The sequence below is a fragment of the Chenopodium album genome, chromosome 1, assembly GCF_948465745.1.
Source record: "Chenopodium album chromosome 1, dcCheAlbu1.1, whole genome shotgun sequence".
Classification (NCBI taxonomy): Eukaryota; Viridiplantae; Streptophyta; class Magnoliopsida; order Caryophyllales; family Amaranthaceae; genus Chenopodium; species Chenopodium album.
This window is the reverse complement of record NC_137834.1, coordinates 87,360,638-87,387,500: the sequence shown is the minus strand read 5'-3', so window position 1 is coordinate 87,387,500 and position 26,863 is coordinate 87,360,638. Positions and strand designations below refer to the sequence as shown.

At 34.7% G+C, this 26,863-nt stretch overlaps 2 protein-coding genes across 2 annotated transcripts; one reads left to right on the top strand and one right to left on the bottom strand.

Annotated features, from left to right (window-relative positions):
• Nucleotides 1–615: 615 nt before the first annotated feature.
• On the bottom strand, nt 616–5,796 carry LOC145624966 (uncharacterized). Its single transcript, XM_081678054.1, has 7 exons — nt 5,352–5,796; nt 4,450–4,888; nt 2,285–2,340; nt 1,962–2,192; nt 1,550–1,841; nt 1,270–1,466; nt 616–1,167 (listed from the first exon to the last, which is right to left on the bottom strand). The coding sequence occupies exons 1-7, from the start codon at nt 5,789–5,791 to the stop codon at nt 1,014–1,016; spliced, it is 1,809 nt and encodes a 602-aa protein (XP_081534180.1). The 5' UTR covers nt 5,792–5,796; the 3' UTR covers nt 616–1,013.
• Nucleotides 5,797–8,147: 2,351 nt separating this feature from the next.
• LOC145560947 (DExH-box ATP-dependent RNA helicase DExH6-like) lies at nt 8,148–23,025 on the top strand. The gene is made up of 14 exons (XM_081621821.1): nt 8,148–8,564; nt 11,252–11,342; nt 11,492–11,804; nt 11,949–12,023; nt 12,598–12,642; nt 15,196–15,286; nt 15,401–15,459; nt 17,320–17,463; nt 19,093–19,145; nt 19,476–19,509; nt 19,626–19,715; nt 19,847–20,851; nt 21,146–22,237; nt 22,315–23,025. Exons 1-14 carry the CDS (start codon nt 8,432–8,434, stop codon nt 22,639–22,641), a joined length of 3,552 nt encoding a protein of 1,183 aa, XP_081477947.1. The 5' UTR covers nt 8,148–8,431; the 3' UTR covers nt 22,642–23,025.
• The last annotated feature ends 3,838 nt before the right edge of the window (nt 23,026–26,863 follow it).

Here is a 26,863-nt window from a genome sequence, read left to right as displayed (position 1 = left end):
TAGAATATCCTGATCACAATAGAATGATTGTTTGAACCTGCATTACCTTCCTGTGCAGGTAGGAACATCCGTCCTTGCAAACGAAGAAAGTTGTGCATCTCTTGAATCTTTCCGGGTAGTTCAGAACGCAATCAAGCATGGTAAAAGTAAGTTCAATTTGCTTTCGTTGGAAATGAAGATTCATACCTGCCTCCTTCAGCTCGAAGAAGACACAACTGAGGCGAAGGGCACCCTCAATCCCGCTCTATTTTTACTTTATTCCTGGCTTGGATGGGAACATAAGGTTGTTTGATGATTTGATATCCTATTGATCTTTCCTGTTAAAATAAGAACACTAGAAGTGTTACCTTAGATTTATCTGGGAGTCAAATTTGTTAAAGTACTGGTTTTAAAATGTGGCAATTTGCCGACTATTGTGACAATTTCTGAAAACTGCAATAAATATTGACTGAATTTATATTTTGCATCACCTTCCTTGTCTACCTATGCAATATTGAAGATTTTATGTTACAATTTGACACAGGTAAACAAAAGAAAATGTAATTTAGGCAAATATTGCTGATTGATTGAAATTTTATTTTTTTTTCTCTTTAAATATATGGCTTTAATTGAAATTTTATGCTACTGGAGACACTTTTGTTAGGGAAGTAACACATTTGCATGGGAAGAAACCAAGCATAATTAACTTAATATCTATACAAATTACAGTCTTATTACAACCACTCTTCATTCAGTCTCAAAGAACAAAATCTTGAATGCTTTAGTTGACATAATATTTACTCAAACCTCACAAAAAATGTTTTATTTGTCTATAGAAGTAGTTCTATTCGCAATGGGAATGAGATCCTGATTACGAATGGAACTACATACAAAATTTCTAGTCTAAATCTATACTCACAATCCATATGCTCGGTCCGGATTTAGCTGTTATATCGCTTGTTCAAATTACACTATCATAGTACAATAATTTCCAGAGTACTATTCTATTGCTTGATAACCTTGAAACTATTAACTTATGAATTCATGGACCAATCATAATTTTTGTAAATCATGTTGATCACTCCTCCATCATCTAAAAGATGGCTCAAAAGACCTGCTTTCTCTGCATCCAAATAACTCAGAATCCACTTGAAGATATCTTTTCCATTTCCGAAATCTACACTGTACCTGCATCATATTGCAAGGACATTAGTTTCAGTTCTATTCAAATGTTTATGATTAACTATTGTCTAAGTTAGAAAGATATGAAAAGATTGGTCGATGAATTACCATTTCAAGATGCAGGGGAGACAGACAGTTCTTTTTGATAAATCCACTTCTATTGGGTTGCGGCTGAAGAACTCTCTTGCTGCAGCTCTCAGCTCAGCATACACATTTTGAGGTGAGAAGAATCTAACTGATGGACTCGACTTACTACCATCGCAAAGTCCAAAATGAATCAATGGATTGACCATTGGTAGAGCTATCTGAATACATAGTAATAAGATAAATCATAAGATGGATGATTATTGCTCAAACATTCCAAGACGAAGAATATAAGAGATTTTACCTGAAGGCGGTCATCTCCTGCACTGAAAGGTTTGGTCAAAGCATAAGGAGCCCTGTGGTTGCTTCTGAGTATACCATTCCTAATAGCATTGAGAGAATATGAACTTCCTCCAACTAGGTACTGGAAGTCGGTAACAAAGGATTTCCTCTCGATCATCCCCTCTGGATATCCTCTCCTTATCACAGCATGTATGACCATAGCATTGTAAAGATTTAGGAAGAAAGCCAGTTTCTCATCAGTTGACAGAGCAGTAAGATCCACTCTCTGAAGACTTCGGGCCATAGTCAAATATCTGCGGTTCAGAACCAGCGCAAGGTAAGCATAATTCATCAACTGTGATGTACTCTTACATAATTCTATCTACGTGCCAGCAGAAACAAATAGAGAATGCTTTGAATACTAAGCAGTATACCTGCGGAATTCTTCACTGTTGCTGATAGCCAAATAATCAAGATGATGCCTGTCTTCAGATGCATAAGATTCGAGTATGGCAGACATGATCTTCATCAGTCTTTGGCCAATTCTAAAAGCAGATTCAGGCTCTCTATCATCCAAGGATCCTTGAAAATTGAAGCATTTTGGAATAAATTGCTCATGCTCAAGGAATCTGTACACTTCATTTCCATCCTCGAAATAATTTCCTCTGCAGCAAAGGAACCTCATACATTAAGTTTGCGTATTGTAACAGAGAAAAACTACAAATTTTCGACAGTGCAGGTAGCAGTCTTTGTTTACCTGGACACATGGTGTATGAAGTGCTTCCTAACAATCTCTTTTGCTATCCCAATTGCCTGAATGAGAATAAAGGTTAGATTTTTTATTTTAAACACTTGCAAGTTGTGGGAGCTTTTTAAACAAATACAAGGAATTGGAAAAGAACATCCAACAGTTTCATCTATTAGCTTAATGTCCAACTAGTTCTTGATCGATAACATAAACATCCAAAACCCAAATCATATTATCGACATTGTTAATGTACTTGTGAACTTTAGTCCTCATCATTGCCATGATTGAACAACATTTATAGACTTTGAAATCCTCATTACACCACCTATTGAGAATACTCGTAGTCATATTTACCATTCTTCATTTGCAGTTGTAGCTGTCTCTCTGGTTACATTCTAAACTCATTAATCTAAGGGGTATACAATAATAGACTCAAATATTTTAGTCATGTACACATTTTTATTGAATAGTTCTAAGTCCTAGTTGAATTTATTACACTCTTACAGATGGAAGGTCTTTTCTTAGAAGCTTAGAAAACATGTTTACCACTACTGGGTGGAATACATTATTTTGTATTGTACTGGTGTAGCTATGTTACTCGGATTCGATTACCTATGTCTGACACGGATACATGTCCAAGTGTCTACTAGGCTACTTTGTGAAAAGTTTCCATGATTTTGGTCTATAAATACTTGTTTAAGTGTCCTATGTCCGAGTGTCAAAAGTCCAACACAGGTATACTTGAGATAAAATGAAGATTCCGAGTAACATAAGTTAAAAGGTAAATTACCCAAAAGCAACAAGATGCATGTCCCATAATCTTTGGGACTTGTATTAGATGGTTGAGGCGTTGGTTGCAATTATCTTCCTCTAACCTAACAGTCTACCCCAACCCACAAGCTCTCATCATTTTCTTCCATCACATCCCTTGGTAGATGCCATCATTATCTTTGTCACACCACAAAAGTAGACTTTGTAACACACAAAATCATAATCTAAAATCATAATTTGTGCAACTTATTTTAAACGCAGTAGAAATTTCAAAAGGTAGACCAAGTCCTAACAAGAAAAGTTAGTTGCTAATCAATCCTTAATTAGTGGACCATATCCAAACAAAAAAGACTAAGTCATTAGTAAAGTGGAAAGACAACAATCTAAGCACAAGTCAGCACCACAAATAGATAAGTGCTGTTGTAAACTCATACTTTGAAGTTTTAAGTGAAAAAAAGTTTTTAAAGTAACAAGCGTGTAACAATCAACTAGCAAGTCAACTAATTATATAACATCATCCTCTTTGTCATACTAATTGGAAAAGATTTCAAGTACCAAGGATTAAACAATCCTTCTCACTATTTATGACTCTGTAACACTTGGGCTTTTCTAATACAGTATTATCAACAATTAAATAATTGTATGCATATATATTCAATACTAAGTATCAATCTTAATCATGATACACAAACAGATCTCAATGAATTTTTTTTAATAACAAATGGACCACTAATTTAATCCAAAACATATGAACACATAAAGTTGAATAATTCACGAAAAGATCATGAATTTTGCAAAGTTCTACCAAATACTACCTTATATTCGATTTGACATCCTCTTACAAATTTATAGGTCAACAAACATTTGACCAATTGTAACATAATCCGTATGTAGCACCTATCTACAAACTTTTCGATATAATTCATTTTCAAAAATAAACCAACAAGATTATCCAAAAAAACATAGTCAAATTATACAAATTTTGACCATTTATTATAGAGTTTTTTTATACCCTTCATTTGAGAAGGTCAATCTAAGACATAGAAAGAACTTAATTCTAGTTTTCCCTCCTAGTACCGATATGTTTGTATAAAATTATCTCACAAGAAAACGAGATCCACGTTACAAGTCTAGCTTACAACCAAGCATGAAGCACCCCTTACCCTTAAAATATTTCATTTGTAGAATTTATCAAATCTTAATCAATTTTCACTACAACTTATGCTCACGTACAATTTACGTTATACGCGTACTTTGTATTAGTCTCGCGTAAATTTAAATTTCAGATAAATTTAAATTTTTGCCAATGTAATTAGCAAGGAATCCATCAATCTCACAATAAATTATCGTAAGAAAAATCAAATACGAAAATTAATTATCAAAAGAGAGTGGCAGAAGAGTACCTCAGTACGTGAGGTGCCCAAGTGGTGTACAATAACATCTACTAACTCAGTACCAGTAAAACAATTCTTGATAAGCCTCATCCGAATCAACCGGTCCTGAATAGGTAATCTGAGCCGTAAAAGCTTAACTATTTCACCCATCTCATCCGTCCGTTCCTCCTCCGGTTCATCAAACCCGTACACCGGCGGGCCAGGTGCATCATCAGGACACTTACTCCCTAGCAACTCTTTAGCCCTTTGGTCCAACAAACCGCTATTCCGTAACGAGTTTAATGCCACTAAACCGCCTATTAATTTTTCATTAAAGAATATTTGCGGTACTACTGAACCGCCGGTTCGGTCTATCAGCTCCTTTTCTCGACCCGGATATACGTCTATGTTTATTTCTACGTATTTTAATCCTTTTTCTCGTAACATTTTCCTTACTGCGCCACTATCCCTGCTCAAAATATAAAAATGTTATGGTAACAAAATATTTGACTTTATATTATAATTGGAAATGTGGATTATCTTCCATATTAACTCTAACAATTATGGTAAATTATTAACACAATAATACTACATATTTGACTCAACATTGATTAACATAGCCACAGGCCCACAGAGTGTAACTCCCAACACTCGCGTGTAAAATTACGCCATTGGTCCATTTCACGTCTTTACTAGTAGTAGTCTAGTACTGTTAAGGTCGTGTTACATTAAACTATTGATCGAAAAAAAACTACTCTGTATTATCATGGAGTAATTTTAAACTTTTAATCTTTTACCGTTAAAATTGGAATTCGAAAGAACATGAATCAATAATAAAAAGATGTAATCGTTCCGATAAAATGAAAAATTGACTACGTAAAAATCAAGTGAATTGAACGGGACAACAAGAGTCAAGAGTGTCTAAGTAGTACCTGCAATTGGATTTAGAGTAAAAGGTGACTCGACCTTTAAGATTAGCCAACTCTGAACTCTCCTCATCAACCTGTTTAGCTTGCACAACAACTTGAATACCAGACATATAAAACTCAGTTACACCACCACCTCCTTTAACGTCGTCTTCAAACGACAACCGTCGCGAGATAGCAGCAGAAAGACTGTTCTTCGTTTCAAGAAGGTATTTTCCGATCGCCGGGACATCAACGGTAAAGTTATTCTCCAAAGAAGGCTTCTTCAAAACGTCACCGTTTAACCCCGGTGGTGCCTCCGGTCTCGGAAGATTCTCGAGAGGGTAAAAAACTCCATTCCTCTCATTTTCCGGCGACGTTTTTCCGGAATTTTCCGTCGCCGGAATCTTGTACTCAGCGGTTCCCGGTACGTTTTCCGACGAATTGGAGAGAGTTTCGTGACCCATTGAAAGATGGAGGAGAGAGAAAGAGATGAAAATGGCGGGGATGTAGGGATTAACGGTTTGGTAGGAGAGAGAAAGGAAGAAAGGGGGTTTAAATAGTGAAGTTTTAGGGAGAAAATGGCAAAAGAAGAAGAAAAAGTCAAGTGAAAATGTCAAAGATATTTAGGTAGGTGACAATTTAGTGCTGAGTCCGTACGTCATTGGGCTGGACTGGGCCTATAATATTGAACTAATTGGAATTGTACTGATTTTTGGAATGGTGGTTTATTGTAATTAGTGTTGTCAGCACTATCTTTATTGTCTTTGTCTTCTTTCTTTATGGTTTTAAACTACTTATTAATCATGGTTTATAGCTAGGTTAGGGTGTCATTATTGAATTGTCTAACTTATGATATTTGTGAGAAATCAAGTACGATGTAAATGTGAAAATTTGATACTCGTCTTAGAAAATTGAAGTAGGATTGTGGGATCGTTAAAAGTAAATTTTATGGTGTTAAATATGAGAAAACATACGACATTATATATATTCATGTGTGGAAGTAGCGTATAGGAGATTTAAACTCTTAAGGCTATTAACATATGAGTGAATTTTGCAAAAACATGCTTAATTTGTCCGGACTATGACCTACCTCATAAATGCTTAAATTATTTTTATGTTATAATATAACTAGTTTTTGGGCCCGGGTGATGCCCTGGGGTTATTACATGCAACTAACTGATCATTAATATACATGGTAATTTATGATTTTATTTTCTTGTAATTAAATTTGTTATTCATATTGTCATTTGCTACGTATTGATATTTTGTATTCAAAAGATTATATAAGAATCACATACCTTGGTGATAAAGAATCATAAAGAGTCACGTGAGGTTATGAGTACTTGAATGGATGACGTGGTGTAATGAGGGAGCTTATGTGACACGTAGACGTTGTTAGAAAAACCTTTTAATATATTACTAGTATAGATTGCACACAATTAGTTCAATTGGTTTAATAATAGGGGGGAAGGATACACCTCAATTAATATCATCTAGTAATATAATATGGTTTCTTCACTTCTTAAATGTTGTGACCTTATTATATATACTAGTGTTATAAACGTTCTTATCTTTTTATCTCCCTTTTATAGGCTTTGAATTTTTTAATGGTTGTTAGATTTTTTGCATTATATTTTTGAGTACATAGGTTATGACTTATTACCCGGCTCGGCTCTACTCGGCTCTGCTTCAATTTGCTCTGCTCTGTCCAAAAGCTCAAAAGAATAGGGCCTAACTTTCTATTAATATAAGCTAATTATTATCGATCACACATTATTCTTGTTATATTAACAATCAAATCTAGCTTCGTTATCCCATTCAAAAAAAAAAAAAAAAAAAAAATCTAAACTCTATACGTAGTATTCCCTCTGTTTTTTTTTTTATATATATTATTTTTTTAATATTTGCATCATTTTGAAATTCATGGAGTTTTAGGATAGTAATATAATCATGAGTGGTAAATAAATTATTATAGTAAAAGTAAGATGGAGACAATGAAAGAGAAAATTTCTTTTTTCTTTTTTGGTGTTCCACTCGATTCATCCTTTGGGCTAATCCGGATTCAAGGATCAATTGTGGGTGGTTGAGTTCTAGTCCCCTCTTAATTGTTACTGCGGGGGATCGAACATGGGTCATCCTTACCAAGTATAATCTCAATCAACAATACACCAACAATTAATTGGTGAAGGAGAAAATATGTTAAAGGTGATAATTTTTTTATTATTTAAGTGGGGACCATAAAAAAGAGAAATGATAAAATAATTAAAGTGAGATCTATAGTAAGAGAGAGAAATAATAAAATATAAAGCTACTCAATGTAAAAGTGATGCATTTAAAAAAAAAACATTTATAAAAAGAAAATGATGCAAATAAAAAAACGGAGGAATTATTATGTAATTTGTTGTACTCCCTCCGTTTTTAAATACTTGCTCCATTTCTCCATGCGCGGAGTTGTAGGAGAAATTGGAGAAAGTAATAAAATATGGAGGTAGTGGAGAATTGAGAGAATAAAAAATTGTAAAAAGCAAAAATAATGGAACAATAGAAGGAGAGAGAGTATTATTTTGGATCCATTAAGTGTGAAAAATGATTTAAATATTGTAAAAACTTTTCAGAAAAGAAAATAGAGTATTAAAAACTACTAGATTAGAAAAGTAGAGCAATCATTTAAAAATGGAGGAGTATAATTTAACTTGTAAGAAGATACGAAGTATATCATGACTTCAAGAGAATATACTATGGAGACATGGAGTACAACACTCAATTGCTTAACTTATCTAGATTCTACGAAGAAAAAAACAAAACAAAGATAATGAAATAAAAAGCTTTTTTTTAAAAAAAAAAAAATTAAAAAAAAGAAAAGGTAAACTGAAAAATAAAAAGGGTTAGGGTTTACAAATTACAACAGCCAAAACCGGTGGGAGCATTGTATTTGTTCATCCTCAGCAACCCCGGTTTTAAAGAGCGCGCCACCCCTTCCTCCTCCACCTCCACCTCCGCCATTACCGCCGCCACTTCTGCACCTTCCCTACGCTGCTCAATCCTACTGCAACCGCCGTCAAATCTTCCGCAATTTTCTCTCTCATAAGATTCAAAGAGAAAAAATGACGAAATCATCCAAAAAGAGGCAGAAGTACGGCTCATTATTCGCACCGGAGCATACTGCCGGCGTCGATGAAATTGTCCGTATTAAAATTCACAATATTCTCGAACAGTTTCGTTCTTCTCATGATCAAGGTCCTTTTTTTACCCTTTTATTTTCGCATATCTTATCTATTTTGTTATACCCATTAATGTTAATTAGTTGCTTCATTATATCTGTTGTATGTTATGTTGTTTTATATATTATGGTTTTATAAATGGATGCTGAAATGTAGGTGTTGATTTGGCTGTTTAATTGTAGACTTTGAAGCTAGTGGTTGAAATGGGGTTGTTGTAATTAACGGTTTAATTCGCATGTTCATATTGAAATGGTGTTAGCTAGGAGTAAATGAAATTGAGAACTGAGAAGTATGCTCATTACTACATTCGATCCTAATAAGCGACTTTTTCGATTTTCATGCTTGATTTTGGTGGTTATGTTGATTAAGTATATACCTGGAGGTAGGGAAAATTTACAATTTATGAGTGTACAATGAATGCTAATATATAAATTTACAGTGTTTATTGACACATTTTGAGAGATCCACAACTTGTTCTCGAAAGGAAAAAGTGATGCTCTATTATTACCTATGCAATACAGGAATTGAATTGAGAGGTTGCCGGGCTATGGTGACTTTGAAACTTCTACATAAGAAAAAGAAAGCTAGCCTGATTTTTTCTTTCCTTGGAGTTTGTGGGTTATACAATTATTATTCTGTGTTTGCCATACTAGATTGTAGGGTTTTGTTACATCAACATTTTTTATCTTATTTGCTCTTTACCCTTGTTTAAAATCTGAGTGGAAGTACATATGAGTTGATTTGGGACGTGAGGTTTGAACCTCTGTTATGTCACTCTTTAAAGTAATGTTATCAGTTATTCATTCAAGTTTGATGAACACTTAAACAGAAAACACCACCGCAGCTTTACTTTCACCTCTATTTAGGGCTCTATGCTCATGCAAACCCAATTTCTACAATATCATTTTTTACTTTCTTCATCTAAGTCATCTTTGGCCTATATTGGACTCTTTATGATCTGCATAATCCTAAATTTTAGCTACCTGATATTCATAAACTCCAACTTTCATCCTATTATCTGCATATTAAATTATTTCTTAAGGTGTTCTTACACATCCTTCTCACAATACACATCTTTGCTAGAGATATGCTATAGCTGCACACTTTGGTCAATATTCCTTATCCTTTGTTAAATCAGCTCCAGGTATTTACAACACTCACTTATGGGAAACTCCTTACCATTTAATTTCACTCATGCCAAGAGTAATGTAGTTAGTTGTTGTTCTTCTAGTTAGCATTAAGTTAAGTCATTAACCTCTCTCTAAAACAAGATACAAAAACACCTAATCTGCATACTTGACGTTGACAATTTGAATGTGAAACAAAGAGTTTGAAAGGTGGGTAAGGTAAGAAAGAGGAGTAAAAATTGGGTTTGTGTAAGAAAAAAATGGATAATATTTGGGGTAAAGGGGGGAAGATTATTAAAGGTACTTACTTATATCTAAAGTAGTAGTGAATAGAACACAAAAAAACAGTCATAAAAAAATTGGATTAAAAAAAGGAAAGTGGGTAGGGAAAAAAAAGTTAGTATAACTATCCCTCCCATTACTAACCCCATCTTTTTTCTTTCTCTTTTATCTTTACTTACCACACTCCACCACTATCACCATGGGGATTGGGGAATAAGGAAGAGGTAGCCAAAACGTGCAGATGGAGGGAGAGTGAAGCTGTGAAGGAGTGATAATATAGGAGGAGTAAAGTGGATAGGGAATAAAATAGGAAATAAACTTTATTAAGCTACGTAAAATAGAAACATGTCAACTAAAAAAAATTCTCAAAAAGGAATATTTGTCAACTAATTTGGAGTGGAGGAAGTAAATTTTTTTATGAAGGATTTTGTTAATAGCTTGTGTATTTTTACAATTCCTTGAAGAGTTACAGTTTTGAAATTTAGATGCTACCTTTGATTCTCAATAGATGCAACATTTTGATTTTTTTTATTTGTCAAAAGATAAATTTGACCTTTAACTTGTATATATATATCAATTATTAAAATATTATAGAGAAATTACTAGTATATTTTGAAAATATACATTGGAACCAATCCAAATATGATTTACTTATCATTATAAAATTTTTATAAATGAGTAAAAAAGTAGTAAAAGTTAATTAGTGAATAGTGTAAAAGTCAAAATAATGACGGAGGTAGTAGTGTCAATTATAAATATTGGTGGTTGTAATTTTGTATTGGCATTAGCATATATGTTATACTAATATTTGTGGATTATTTACAAATAAAATAGTGTTTTACTTGCAAATGTTAATTGATCATGAACTTGTCAAATAATTGACTAGATTAGAATAATCCGGACTTGTTTGGACTCTGGACCAAAATTATTTAGATCTGTTTTTTGGCTCACCAAATTGGAAATTACAGTCTTACTGGTTTTGGTCCAATATTGGATAGGTTCTGAGCCCTAATTATCATTGGTCATTATTGTGAATAATGTTGTGGATCATCATGTGCATAACATGATCATGGATGTTCGCTTTGTTTGACTTCTTTGAGGACTATGAGGAGTGACTGTCACTCTGATCGCTTGACTTAATTGTGGTTTGTGGTCACTAACTCACTACAAAGAAAACTGTAGTTTAGTTTATCTTGCTTTTACCATAAAATTTCCATACACTTGCTTTTCCCTGTGATAGTCTATCTCGAGGCATTTCATAGACTAATAATAATTTTTTGTTATCGTTATGCAGTATATACTTTTGAACCTAACATGACTAACCATGAACGTGCTGTGGTTCATCAAGAGTCCAAAAAAATGGGCATGATTTCAAAAAGTTCTGGGTGAGTTCTTTTTGAACTCTGGAACTTGTTAAATCTGAGAGGAAAAATGCTCTTTACTATGAGGATAGTCTGAATGTTTCTTAAATGCATTTTTCGCACTTATGGCTTTTGCCACTGCTCTTTTCTTATATGGGTATGATTCTTCACAGGAAAGGGAAACAGCGGCGTGTTGCAGTATTCAAAAGCAAGCCAAAGTTAGAAAGCTCGGAGCAAAGGGAAAATCCTGTGATCACATTCTCACATGAATCTAAAAGGGTTTTGAATGACCTTTTTATTCGTTATCCACCCGGTGAGGATGAAGTTGGAAAAGAATATTCTAATGGGCCTACTGATAATAATAATCCTAGGCCACGGGGTAAAAGAGAGAATATATTCTGTAAGCCTTTAATGAACAAGGATGAAATAGAAAAGCAGGTGGAGTTGCTCACGAGCAAGATACAGCAAAAACATCACTTGCAAGAGGTTCTTACATCTTGAAATTGGAGCTCTTACTTTTTGTTTATTAATCTCATGAAATAATATTGGTTCTTCACACGTTTGAAGACTTTGAACTCTTTGTGTGTTGCATAAAAGTGATTTTTTTGTTTTGTTGATTGATGAATGCAGATATCTAAGAAAAGGTCTAAGCTTCCTATTGCAACTTTCCAGGATGTTATTACGTCAACAATCTTAACTCATCAGGTTTGTTGCTGTACAATAGGCAAATTAATACGTGAATGTGGTACATATTTGCATAGTATAACAATACTAGGTAGCGGATTGCATACGTCTACCCAACCTCGTACTGGGGAATTTAGTAACATTTACAGTCTATTACATATTCTTACTGAGTGCCAAAGTTTCCTTTTGTATATCTGATGAGACAAAAGTGTAGTAAATTAGTGTTTGTGGTTTTTAATTATGTAGTCTGTTCCTGTGGTGAAAATTAAATTTGAACTTGTAAAAGTAATCTCTAGCCTTAAGACTTTGTATTCTCGAGTCATGGGTGCCATGAGTATGTTGTGTAAATTTGGTTGCAGAAAGTTGATCATTTTTACTTATTAGCAGTCATGTTTGCTATCAAATTGCTGATCACTGGCTTTATCTATGGGAATTTGTTCTGGCATGACTGTTTTAATTTATATTCTATTATAATTTTATTATTTTTACTTTTTCAGCTATGCCAGTTCTTGGTTTATCATTAAAAATTTAAAATGTCTAGCTTCCAGCTTGCAAATTGATTGGAAGTCTTACTAATGTCAATTTCTTAGAGCAGGTTGTGCTCATATCTGGAGAGACTGGTTGTGGGAAGACTACACAGGTAGCTAATTTTGCTTATTCTCACTGTAATTGTCTAAATTCAGTTATGTCCTCTCTACATTACTAGGTTGTTGTCTGCACAAATTGACACTTCGACCTCGCTTGATTTAAGTTTATGTCAAATCTGTTATTACTAATGTTACTTGGACTCAGCTAAAAGTAGTGTTTGACACGGCTATGTGCCTATGTTTCAGACACAGCCTGTTGATGAATGTTTTGCATGATTTTTGTATAAAATAAAATGTCTTAATATTTGCTATGGGTACTTAATATCCACCTATGTCTGAGTGCTGAGTATTTGCTATGGGTACTTAATATCTACCCATGTCTGAGTGTTGAGTATTTGCTATGGGTACTTGTGGTGAAATGAAGAGTTGGAGTAGAGTAACGCAAGTTATTGTTGATCTACAAATTTCATATTTGTGCTGTAGAGATTTTGTTCTTGTGTATCATGAGAGGAAATGAGGAATACATGCTTTTCCTTTTTCTAATTTGTAACTTAACTCTAGGCTTGTTTTCCTTTTCTTTATTACTATTACTTTCCTTGGCTAATATGTGATGTGTACAGATGGGATTTTAGTTCAGTGATTTTGTCCTTGATCAACAGATCAACTAACTCTACTTTTTAGGGAAGCTAATTAATTTATAAGATATGATAGATGCTTTAGGTATATGTAAATATAGCTGATCTTTGCAGAATGCATGGAAATATAGAAGATTTATAGGAACAAGTGCATAATGCACCCAAAAAGAGAAGATTGATCTTCTTGACTACTCTTGAGACACAAACCACTAGTTTTATTTTACATTCTACATGGTAGCACTTAGTTTTTTCCTACCAAACTAATTATGGTTGGAATTAAGAAAACAAAAAACAAAAAAAAAAAACAAAAAACAGAAAAACAAAAGGGGTTATCAAATACAGGTAGCAAAAACTATTTCTTAATGTAATGAATACAATTGGAAATTTACACCTTATCTAGTAGGTTTTCAGATATATTTGTCTAACTAAGATAACTTTGAATGCAATTGTAATTATCCTTAATGGTTTTACAATGACCCTCTTTTATGACGATCATTGCCAGTATATTGATTGATTAAAAAATTTAGGATTTAGAAATTTAGAATGTAGTTTGAACATAATACCCTAAAAACTTACCTTATCACATAATTCAGTGAGAAAGTAATCCGTTTCTCCACTAGGGATAATGCTATTGTAGTTTAAATGAGAAAGTGGATGCCAACTATTTCGGTTTTATTCTCTTTTTGACAAAACTTTTTTTTTTTTTTTAACACGTTTTTATTCACAATATTTACATCTTAACACCACTCAATGTCTCCAATCATTAATAAGAATGATAATAAAAAGTTTAAATTTGAAATATATACATTGAGACGAATCTAATAAGATTCCACATGTGACATGACTATATTATTTCTCAAGTATAAAATACAAAAGGAAGTCAAAATAAATTATGTGAATAGTTACCAAAGGGTCCAAAGTCAAAACTTCTCAAATAATGTGAAACAAAGGAAGTACTTTATACGGAGTAATACCTTTTTCTTACACCCACACACCTTTTTACACATCTCTTTTTATGTATCCACCTTTTTCTCATATCCATTCACTTATTTAAATTGTATTAGCACACACATTGGAGGCGAACTACTCAAGTCTTATTTAGTCAAATCGCATTATCTCCATTATTCAATACTCCTGTTACAATAATCGCAACACTTTTTTTTAATGCTCGTTTCATAATAATTGTAAACAATTTCTTATTTGGCAAGGACCCACTAACAATTAAATATATCCCTTCTAACTATACTTCATATTACGAAGTATAAACTTCCCCCTTTGATCCTTATTCTCTACTTTATAAATATTCTAAAACTTTGTGTAGTGCCTTGTGTTGCGATTATTATGAAACACAAGGAATATTAATATACTTATAGTTATCATGGATCTATCAATCATGTGTTAAAAGGTTATTATATTACCCATTACATAATTTTAGGCATTTTTAGGTAGACTAAAATTACACAAATACGATGAAAAATCTCAAGACCTTGTAAGTCTCTCTCTTTTTTAATTTGTAATAAATTAAGTCCCAATAAGGCTAGAAGACTAGGGATGAATGCTACTATTTTTTTAAAATGTCAGCAATGTTTCTCTGGATGGACAGGAAAATACTTTTGAAAAAGCAAGCACTGTTCAGCAGCTGAATAGTGGATAAGCTATTCAGCTGGATAAGTAATTGGTGGATCTTTCAATCTTGTCTATCGTATAGTGTGAAGAATTTGAATTGGGACTGTGAAGTTAATATGGGTATGTCATGGGCTTAGAAGTTGTTATTGGGGTTCCAGATCTATGTTGCATCTTTAAAATATAAATTATGGTGACGAATGTATTGACTGGTTGTGTTTCAGACAATACTTGCATTAACTGATGTGCTGTGTCTGCTTCCTGATGTTATGCTAAAAGTTGATACAACATTGATCCTCTTTCTCAAGCTGATATTTGGTGGTTATGGCATCTGTTTCTATACTTCAGGTCCCTCAATATCTTTTAGATTCCATGTGGGCTAGGGGTGAGGCTTGTAAAATAATCTGTACACAACCACGACGTATTTCAGCTATGTCAGGTCAGATTATCCTTTTATTCTTTGGTTGATTCACAAAGCTTTGGCTGACAATATCTTTTTAGCACATTTTGACTGATTGATTTCCTTGCTTGCTATCACGCATATTTTTATTAGTTGCGGACAGAATTTCTCATGAAAGAGGAGAAAATATTGGAGAAAGTGTTGGATACAAGGTAAAATCTTAGAAGCTGTGCTATACACACTCTCTCTCTCTCTCTCTTATATATATATGGAAAAAAAGGTTATGTTGACCTTTATCCCATTTATCTAAGGTTCACTTGTAAAGATAAAAGTTTGGTTTTAGTGAAAAAATAAGTTGACTTTAGTTAAGAACTTATATATTGTAGTTACAATTGCAATATCATGAATATCAGTTTTGTTGCCATCTTATGTTCTAATCTACTATTAAAGCGTTCCTACTCTAGGTTGTTTGTCACATAGAAATATAGAATCTCTCTCAGCACTCACAATTTTTCATGAGAGAATACAAAGTTAATCTTTATGATTGACAAATTTTGTCAATCTAGTGGCAATATTGTAAATAAGTGCACTTTGTTTCTACTCGTTGTCTTTTCCTTTTTGTTTTTGATGAGGCTAAAAGTTTAAGAGTGACATGGTAGAGGAAGGGGTTGGGCTGGACATCGTTTTGGCAAATGTTTGAAAGTTGAAATTGCAGAACCCACGTGATATTAAACAACTCTCTCTCCCTCACTATATTTCCCCTTTGAATATTCTTTTGCAATTATTCATTTATATTCTTTACATGTGTATAAAGTAGGAAATTGGTTAATTATGTGTATTTTAATGAAACGTTTTAATTAGCATAATCAGGATTGTATGATAAATATTCAGTTAGTAAACTGATTGAATACCAATGATGAATTATGTCTCCATATGCAGCACCTAACAAAAATCCAGTGAATTGAAATCCCGTCAACTAGGTATTTTAAAAAAAAAAAAAAATCCACCAACTAGTATATTACGATCTCATACCTGTTTAACCAAAGTGAACCACAAATTAGGTTGCACTGCAATTATGGTTGATTGTAAGCAAATCAAAGGAATAGACAAAAATGGAAACCTCATATGTTTGACTATATGCTGGATTTTTTATATTTATCTATATTCATTTTCGTGCTTAGTTTTTCATTTAAAAGGGTCATTACCTTATAATTGGCATTATGTTGTATGTTCATGCTAGTTTACTACTTACATTTGCTTCTTTCTATCCATATTAGTTTCTCTACTTACGGGAAACCTCAGCCCTGGGATTGTGTTGTTGAATGGTTTCATAAATTATTTTGAATACCTCATTATTAATGTATGGAGGAACACATTCCCGAATCTGTATGTAGCAATTTATGTGAAACTTCCATTTAAAAAAATTTAGCAATTGATATAGAACAGAGGAAGTATATGTTACGAAACTTAGAGTGGCTTCTTTATCACTATGTTAGAGATTGTCATTTTGGTGTCATTTCATAGTTGATGGTGGAAAGGATTCATGTCAACCTTTTTCTTTGAAGTAGTGTGCAGCCTTTTGTTATTTGTATGTATGCAGTGTGTAATGTACTTCCTCAATTTTCTTTTAAATGCAACATTTTTACACTATTCATGTACTCCACTTTGACTAGATTTATTGATTTATACTTTATTAATATCATTTTTTTTTAATAATTCTTATATATTTAGTAATAAAAAGCGTAAATGATTGAAATAACACATTGACAACTATGACAAGCCTGTAATGAGAAGTATTGCATTTAAAAGAAAACAGAGGAAGTTTAATTTTGTCAAACAGTGAATTGACTTTTGCCTGATAACAGAGTTTGTGCAAGTTTAATGGGGATAAATTATCATTTTATTGTAGCAGGAATCAATATACTGTTTGAAGTGAATGCGGAACACATTCTTAGTTGGAATATTTGGCTTTGATGGGGACTTTAGATCTATTATGATGATTATATCGTTTAAAAATTCTGTAATAAGAATTTGCTACTGCATATAACTGACTCATTTATCTGCATTGGTAGATAAGGATGGATACCAAAGGTGGAAGAAATTCATCTATTGTATTTTGCACAAACGGAATCATGCTGAGGGTGCTTGTTTCTGGTGGCTCTAATGGATCCCAACCAGGAGCTGTAGATCTTTCTCAGATCTCCCACATTATTGTGGTAACATTTTCTTTTTCTTTTCCATTCTGGCAAACTTTGAAGCACTTCCTTGACTTGTTTTTATTTCATGGGGTTTCCATCGTGTAGGTGGTAAATGTAAATGATATGCTGATAGCTAAGTTATGTGTCTTGTGTTGGTCCTCCGTCATACAATGTTATAAGCAGTGCTAAAAAATATGCAGTTGAGTTTTGACTAAGGCACTGAGGTGTGCTCAAAGGATGGGTGCCTTGAGGCACTTTAACACAAGGGTCATAACCCTGATTCTGTACTTGAGTAATTGTAAATGACAATATAGTTAAAGCACTGTTTTATTTCTATTTCTTTAGTCTGACTTCTGCTTCTGGAAGCACTGTTAATTAAGTCAGCAAATGGCCCTTAGCTCCATTCTTTCTTCAACATTTTGTTTGAAATTCACCTGTTTGTGTATGGTGAGTGTTGAAATGTAGTTTCTACAAATGCTGATGTGGAAATAGGTGGTTTAACAATTGATTCATATTCGTTTCTGGTTCCTAAACAGAATTAAAACTATGTGAAAACAATTCAGAATAAACCCAGCTGAAGAGTATATAATCCATTTTTTCTAAGTTGTACCAAAGTTTTTTTTTTCATCCATCTACCTTTCCTCTCTCCGTCTTTCTATTGGTCTCCCTCAAATTTTCACTTTGCCTTGATGATTTATTAATATACCCTCAATCCCCCATGAAGATGCTAATAGAAATAACTTTGCGAAATATCATTAGTTTGGCCCATTGAAGCTCATTTCATATATGAGACTACTAAACTAGGGAGACTTATATTCATTGTCCCATTAAAGGATTGAACTTAAGGGATTTAAAGAGCCAAGTAAAGACAATTGGTTAAGAATTTGATGCTAAACTACTAAACTATGCTTAATTAAAAAGCAAACAAGCCATATAAGAGTCAAATCCTAGGGCAAGGGCTAAACCACTCAAATTGATCATGATTATGATTAAACATGAGAAAATAGAGGACTGGGGATAATATTAGTGGAAGTCCACGGTAGAACCTAACTACTCCTTCAAGCTGGATGGGAAAAGTTAAATTATAAACTATAACTCTTATGATCAAGAACACAATTCAAGCAATTAAATCGATATGCATGAGGACAAAAACTAAATCCCTTGACTAGAAAAATTGGGACTAAACATGCTTTGAGAAAGTGTTAACTGAACTGATTATCTTCCTTGCTACTATAGTTCTGGTTAATTTATGATGAGTTAGTCTTGGAGTATAGATACTCTTCCAGCTATGTCCTTCACTATCAATGGATAAAAGGATTCTCCGACTTTTTTAAGCTTGATACTAGTGTGCACTTTTGAGTTGTTTTGCTGCTGTGTTCACCTGTATTTGATTTCTCTGTTGCTCTAATCCGGTTGGATGTAAGACTTTAGAAATACAGGATATCTAATCATGTGTAATTGTACCTGATATATTAAAGAATCATGCAACTGCTTAAGTGCGCTAGTTTTGATGGTAGCTAATCAACTCTTAGTATTTACTTTTATGTTTTCAGCTGATGATCTTTTTCAGCGTTTCAGTTTGGCTACTAAATCTGATTTCCCCTTTTAATATATTTTCCTTGTCTTGCTGCTTGTTTTCACACATAGGATGAGATTCATGAAAGGGATCGATACTCTGACTTTATGCTTGCAATCCTCAGGTATTATGCAATTTGAATCTTCAACCTTTTTTTTTTTTGATTGTCGTGGAGAAGTTATTCTAGTTCTATCACAACTCACAACTGGAGGTAAATAACCAGTGTGTGCATCCATATCCCACGCCCATGGCCCCTTATCCTTTTACTCTCTATCTAAAAACAATTCAAGTTAGTGGATAATTATTATTTTTTTAATTATTATATTGAAGGATTTAAGTTTGAAAGTTTGTTAACCATTGGTTTAATTGCACCGTTTTCTTTGTATTTCATGCATCTCTCTCCCTGTATATTAATTTGTTTGATCAATCTGCCTATGTTTGCCCTTGCATGCAGAGACTTGCTTCCAACCTATCCACATCTACGCATGGTAAGTAATTTTAGATGATGCTTCTAGTCTATATTAATCTCTCTCTTTCCTTTTTCTTTTTTTTTTTTTTATATTTATTTATTTCTATGTTCATATACTTTATCTGAAACTTTCAGGTACTTATGAGTGCTACACTTGATGCTGAAAGGTTTTCTAATTATTTTGGAGGCTGTCCAGTTATCCGTGTGCCGGGATTCACTCATCCTGTATGAGTTTGTTTATATATATTTCTACTGTTTCTTTTTTATATTTTCCTTCACTAACGCTGTACTATTGCTGCTTCTTTGCTTCTAAATGCCCTTTTAACCCCTTGTCACCCTGTGTATCCTTGTTTCAGGTCAAAACCTTTTACTTGGAGGAAATTCTTTCCATATTGAGAACTCCAGACAAGAACCATCTTAACTCTAGTTTGTCTAGTCAAGTGAATGAAGAGGGCAGCTTGAGTGAGCAGTCTCGTATGGCACTAGATGAGGCGATTGAGATGAGTAGTTCAAATGAAGAATTTGATACTCTCCTAGAATTGATTTCTTCAGAAGGAACATCTAAAGTTCTGAATTACCAGCATTCTTTAACTGGAGTGTCCCCGTTAATGGTATTTGCTGGTAAGGGAAGAGTTGGTGATATTTGTACACTTCTTTCCTTAGGTGCAGATTGCCATCTGCAGGCCCATGATGGGAGCACTGCTTTAGATTGGGCTAAGCGTGAAGATCAATCAGAAGCTGTAGAAATCATTATGAAACACATGGTTGATAGCTCTTCGAGCTCAGTGGAAGAACAGCAGTTGCTTGAAAAATACATGTCAACTACTAATCCTGATTTTATTGATGTCGTCTTAATTGAGAAGTTGTTGAGGAAGATATGCATGGAGTCCGAGAATGGAGCTATTCTTGTTTTTCTTCCAGGATGGGAAGATATTAATAGGACTCGGGAGACTTTATTGGCTAATCCATTTTTCAAGGACTCCCATAAGTTTGCAATTTTCTCTCTTCACTCTATGGTTCCATCAGCTGAGCAAAAGAAAGTTTTTAATCGGCCACCTGTAGGTTGTCGTAAAATTATCCTTTCGACTAATATAGCCGAGACTGCCATCACCATTGATGATGTTGTCTATGTCCTTGATAGTGGTCGAATGAAGGAGAAAAGTTATGATCCATACAGTAATGTGTCAACCCTGCAATCTTCTTGGACTTCAAAGGCAAGTGCAAAACAACGAGAGGGGCGTGCAGGCCGTTGCCAGCCTGGCGTCTGTTATCATCTCTATTCAAAACTTCGAGCAGTCTCCTTTCTGGATTTCCAGGTGCCTGAAATAAGGAGAATGCCAATAGAGGAACTATGTTTGCAGGTACATCTTTCTTTGGATAATGTGTATGATTTTTAAGAGACTCTTTTGGATTATTTGAGTCCTTCTAGCTTGCTGATAAGATGAGCAGTTAAACTGTTAAAGTATTCAACTTTGTTTTTTTAAATACGTGTGTGTGTTTGTGGGGGGGGGGGGGGGGGAGGGTTGTTAACATGTGTTACCTACTATATTTTGTTTACTTTTGACTGTAAATTCTAGACATTTTAGTATTTTGGTCACCTTATGTATTATTGTAAAAGTAGTAGAGTGAACCCTATCATATGATATTTGTAACAGGTCAAGTTGCTTGATCCGAATTGCAAAGTAGAGGATTTTTTGAAGAAAACACTAGATCCTCCAGTATCTGAGACAATAAAAAATGCTATTACTGTTCTACAAGAAATTGGCGCATTGTCACATGATGAGGGATTGACAGAATTAGGAAGGAAACTGGGTTCGTTGCCTGTGCATCCATTAACCAGCAAGATGCTATTCTTTGCTATATTGTTGAATTGCCTGGATCCTGCCTTGACGCTTGCTTGTGCAGCTGATTATAGAGACCCCTTCACTTTACCTATGTTACCCAATGAAAAGAAAAGAGCAGTTGCAGCAAAAGCAGAGCTTGCGTCATTGTATGGAGGAAATAGTGATCAATTGGCGATTGTTGCAGCATTTGACTGCTGGAGGAATGCAAGGAAAATGGGTCAAGAATCACGGTTTTGTTCTGAATATTTTGTGTCGTCGAGCATTATGCATATGCTGTCTGGTATGCGTAATCAACTTGCAAATGAGTTAAGCAGGACTGGGTGTATACCAGATGACATATCAAGCTGTAGTATGAATGCCAGGGAGCCGGGCATAATTCGTGCAGTTATTGTGGCTGGCATGTACCCGATGGTGGGAAGGTTGCATCCACCTGTTAGGAGGGGTAAAAGGCTGACTGTGGAGACTGCTAATAGTGGTTATGATAGAGTTCTATTACACCCACAATCAATGAACTCAAAGTTATTTATGAAGAATACTGATGAGCTAGCTCTACTCGTATATGATGAGGTAACTAGAGTGGATGGGTCTTTGCACACAAGGAACACTACTATTATCAGTCCAATTCCTTTATTATTACTTGCAACAGAAATTGTTGTGGCACCTGCAAGGGACACTGGTGATGATGATAGTGGAAGTGATGCTGCTGGTGATGAAGATAGTGATGAAGGTGAGATGGAATGCCTTGAAAAGAAAAATGAAAAACCGGAAGACAAGGTCATGTCATCACCTGAAAATTCTGTTACATTAATTGTTGATCGCTGGCTGCCCTTCGTATCAACAGCCCTTGAAGTTGCTCAGATTTACTGTTTGAGAGAGCGGTTGTCTGCGGCTATCCTTTTCAAAGTAAGTTGTATTACTTTTCGATTGCATCCTCGTTTAATTCTTGTGAAATTTTATTGACCACTTCACATATGCTTCAGGTAACATACCCAAAAAAGGTTCTTCCGCCAGCTCTGGGAACATCCATTTATGCAATTGCTTGTGTTCTTGCATATGATGGGATGACGGGAGTTTCAGTACTTAAGGAATCTGTGGACACTCTGACTTCAATGGTACATAATACTGGAATTGGTAATTCATCTGCAGAACAGAATAAGGCAAATCCTGCTGCAAAAAGTTTCCTCATATCTCTATTCAGCTATAGTGCTCAATACCATGAATCTTCATCGCAGCCTGTGCAAGTGCAAACTAAGAAACACTCATCAAAACGACGACGTGGCAATAAGTCCGGCCAAGGAGGGCCGTAAGGATGATGTACAATTTTTGGGGTGTAATGTTGTAATACTGATACCGCTCCTGAATCGGGTTTTGAGGAGCTGTCGGCCTTTGGCAGAATTGATGAATATCTTCTGCCTGTTTTGGTGTAGTGGCTATTGTGCTGCATTTGTTGAGCCTTATCTTACGCCTGATTGGAAGCTTATGATGGGAAGGTATATTGAGCTAGACCTTTGAATTTACAGAGGAATCTGCGCGGCCCCTATACTAGGTTTTCATACACCAAAAGTTCTGTAAATAGTTCGTTGTAGTACTGCAGGTCTGCAGTGACCCCGAATATCTTGTTATTTTTTCCTGATGTAAAGTATTGGCTTACCACAAATTAATGCGAAGGAGCTAGTGCATTTTTGAGTTTATGCAATGGCAATCAATCTCCATATTTTTCTAGCTTTCTGATTATGTTTTTAGTACTTGAATTAACTAGAGCTGTCAATTCGGGTAAATGTGTCGGGTAAGAGTGGGTTGGGTCAACTCGGGTCGGGTCAATTTGGATTAATTCCATAACCTATGCGGGTCGAGTTTAGGTTTGGTCGTGCATGAGTCGGTCACGTCGGGTCATAGTTCTTATCGGGTTTGGGTTGGGATTAGGTCGAGTTAATAACAAGTTGGGTTACATTCGGGTCGGGTGAACAATAGGTCGGGTTTACGCGTTAAAACGAGTTAGGGTAATTCTCGGGTTCGAGTCGGGTTCGGTTCAAGTCAATATTTTGCAGGTTAGAATCAGGTCGGGTCATTCTCGGGTTTGAGTCGGGTTCGGTTCAAGTCAATAATTTGCGGATTATAATCAGGTTGGGTCATTCTCGGGTTCGGTTCAAGTCAATAATTTGCGGGTTATAATCAAGTTGAGTCATTTCCTAGTCGGGTTATGTTCAAGTCAATAATTTGCAGGTTACAATCAGGTCGGGTCATTTCCAAGTCAGGTCATAATCGGGTTCAACTAACTATAAATAGATAATTATCATTTTTATCAAGTTAATTATTTCCTTTGACTATAATATATATGGCAAATTGCAATATACCAGGGAACTATAGTCTATAATTCAGGAAGATAATTATCTCCTTTGACCATACAAGAAATATATACTATATTTAACTCTTAAATTTAAGGATGATGCTCCTTTCTTTTGCTGGCATGGACCGACTTGGTCTCCCTAGACAAAATGATTTGATCAACAATAATTAGGTGGTCTAAATTGCATTTAAGGTGATTTGCAATCGGGTCAAAAGCAATTTGGGTTGAATTTAGGTTGGGTCAATAACAAGTCGTGTTGATTTCGAGTCGGGTTAGTAACAGATTCGGTTGAATTTTTTGGTTGGGTTAGTAATAGATCTGGTAAATTTCGGGTCAGGTCAATAACAAGTCGGGTTGAATTTGTGTCAAGTTAATAACAAGTCGGGTTGATTTCGAGTCGGGTTTGTAACATGTTGGGTTAAATTCGGGTCAGGTTAGGAACGAGTCGGGTTGAATTCAGGTCAGGTTAGTAACAAGTCGGGTTAAATACGAGTTTTGGCGAGCTAAAACGGGTTTAAAGGCATCCAATTGGCGAGTTTAAAGGAAAATTGAATGGTTTCACCCACCCAATTGGCCTCTCAGAGGGTATAAGGCACAATGATAAAAATTTCGGCAATTTTAATTCAAGGCGAAAAAAAGTCAAAATTTTCCAAAATTGAAGGCTTATATCCAGTAATCCACACTTTTTGAGAAATTTTTGAGGTTTCGAGGCCCAGTGTCGCAAAGTCTTTAGATTTTAAGGAATACATTTGAGGGTCATATAATACCGATTGGAAACATATATATGATTATTATATGTTGTCATAGATGTTCGTGGTAGGCTTGATTTAATGAATTCGATGAAAGTTGTAAACCGGTAAATTGACCGTTTAAAGACAAATTGGATGGTTGCATCCACCCAATTGGACTCCTGGCGGGTATTAGAAACCATGGTGAAAATTTCGGCAATTTTTATTTTTGAGAGATAAAAAGTTAAAAAAAAATACCAAAATTAAAGGCTAAGATCCACGGTTTTTGAGAAATTTTGGAGGTTTCGAGGCCTGGTGTCGAAAAGCCTTGAAATTTTAGGGGATACATCTCGGGGTCATATAATGCCGTTTGGAATCATTTATGATCATTATATGTTGTCATAAATGTTCGTGGTAGGCTTGATTTAATGAAATCGGTGCAAGTTGTAAACCGTTAAATTAGTCGTTTAAAGACAAATTGAATAGATACACCCACCCAATTGGACTCCCGGAGGTTATTAGGGACCATGGTAAAAATTTCGGCAATTTTTATTTCAGGGCGAAAAAAAGTCAAAAAATTCCAAAATTGAAGGCTTATATCCACGTTTTTTGAAAATTTTTGGAGGTTTCGGGGCACGGAGTTGAAAGCCTTGAGATTTTAGGGAATACATCTCGGGGTCATATAATGTTGTTTGGAACCATATATGATCATTATATGTTGTCATAAATGTTCGTAGAAGACTTTGAATTAATGAAATCGGTTCAAGTTGTAAACCGGTAAAAAATTAGTCGTTTAAAGGAAAATTGGATGGCTCCATCCAACCAATTGGACTCCCAGATGATATTAAGGACCATTGTAAACATTTCGACAATATTTAATTTCGTGCGAAAAAGTCAAAAAAATTCCAAAATTGAAGGCTAATATCCACGTTTTTTGAGAAATTTTGAAGGTTTCGGGACCCGGTCTTGAAAAGACTAGAGATTTTAGGGGATACATCTCGGGGTCATATAATGCCGTTTGAAAACATATATGATCAGTATATGTTTTCATAAATGTTCGTGGTAGGCTTGAAGTAATGAGATCGGTGAGAGTTGTAAATCGGTATATTGACCGTTTAAAGGCAAATTGGATGGTTCCACCTACCCAATTGAAGTCCCTGAAGGTATTAGGGACCTTGGTAAACATTTTGGCAATTTTTATTTATGGGCGAAAAAAAGTCAAGAAATTAAAAAATTGAAGGCTAAATCCACAGTTTTTGAAAAATTTTAGAGTTTTCGGGGCCCGGTGTTTAAAAGTCTTGAAATTCTAGGGAATACATCTCGGGCTCATATAATGTCGTTTGAAACCATATATAATCATTATTTGTTGTCATAAATGTTCGTGATAGGCTTGAGTTAATAAAAACGGTGCAAGTTGTAAACCGGTAAATTGGTCGTTTAAAAGCAAATTGGGTGATTCCACCCACCCAATCGGACTCCGTGGGGGTATTAGGGAACATGGTAAACATTTCGGCAATTTTTATTTCCGTGCGAAAAAGAGTCCAAAAAAATTCCAAAAATGAAGGCTAATATTCATGATTTTTGAGAAATTTCGAAGGTTTCGGTACCCGGTGTCGGCAAGAAATGTGATTTTAGGGAATACATCTCAGGGTCAAATAATGCCGTTTGGAACCATATATGATAATTATTTGTTGTCATAAATGTTCGTAGTAGGCTTGAGTTAACGAACTCGATGAAGTTGTAAACCGGTCAATTGGTCGTTTAAAGGCAAATTGGATGGTTCCATCCACCCAATTGGACTCCTGGAGGATATTAGGGACCATGGTAAGCATTTCTACAATTTTTATTTTCAGGCGAAAAAAAGTAAAAAAATTCCAAAATTGAAGACTAATATCTATCCACGCTTTTTGCGAAAATTTGAAGGTTTCGAGCTCGGTGTCGAAAAGTATTGAAATTCTAGGGAATACATCTTGGGGTCATATAATGCCGTTTTAAACCATATATGATCATTATATGTTGTCATAAATGTTTGTGGTATGCTTGAGTTAATGAAATCGGTGCAAGTTGTAAATCGGTTAATTGTCTGTTTAAAGACAAGTTGGATGGTTCCACCCACCTATTGAACTATCGGAGGGTATTAGGGCCCTTGGTAAAATTTTCGGCATTTTTATTTTTGGTTGAAAAAAAAGTCAAAAAATTCCAAAATTGAAGGCTAATATCCACGGTTGTTGAGAAATTTTTGAGTTTTCGGGGCCCGGTGTTTAAAAGTCTTTAAATTTTAGGGAATACATCTCGCGGTCATATAATGTCGTTTGGAACCATATATAATCATTATTTGTTGTCATAAATGTTCGTGGTAGACTTGAGTTAATGAAATCAGTGCAAATTGTAAACTGGTAAATTGGTCGTTTAAAGGCAAATTGGATGGTTCCACCTACCCAATTGGACTCCCGA

Coding starts and splice junctions, on each gene's coding strand:
- LOC145624966 (XM_081678054.1), bottom strand. CDS start 5,791: ATGGGTCACGAAACTCTCTCCAATTCGTCGGAAAACGTACCGGGAACC. Junction 1,842..1,961: donor AACAGTGAAGAATTCCGCAG/GTATACTGCTTA, acceptor TCTGAACCGCAG/ATATTTGACTATGGCCCGAA. Junction 1,168..1,269: donor CTCCCCTGCATCTTGAAATG/GTAATTCATCGA, acceptor AATATGATGCAG/GTACAGTGTAGATTTCGGAA.
- LOC145560947 (XM_081621821.1), top strand. CDS start 8,432: ATGACGAAATCATCCAAAAAGAGGCAGAAGTACGGCTCATTATTCGCA. Junction 11,343..11,491: donor ATGATTTCAAAAAGTTCTGG/GTGAGTTCTTTT, acceptor GATTCTTCACAG/GAAAGGGAAACAGCGGCGTG. Junction 15,460..17,319: donor GAGAAAGTGTTGGATACAAG/GTAAAATCTTAG, acceptor CTGCATTGGTAG/ATAAGGATGGATACCAAAGG.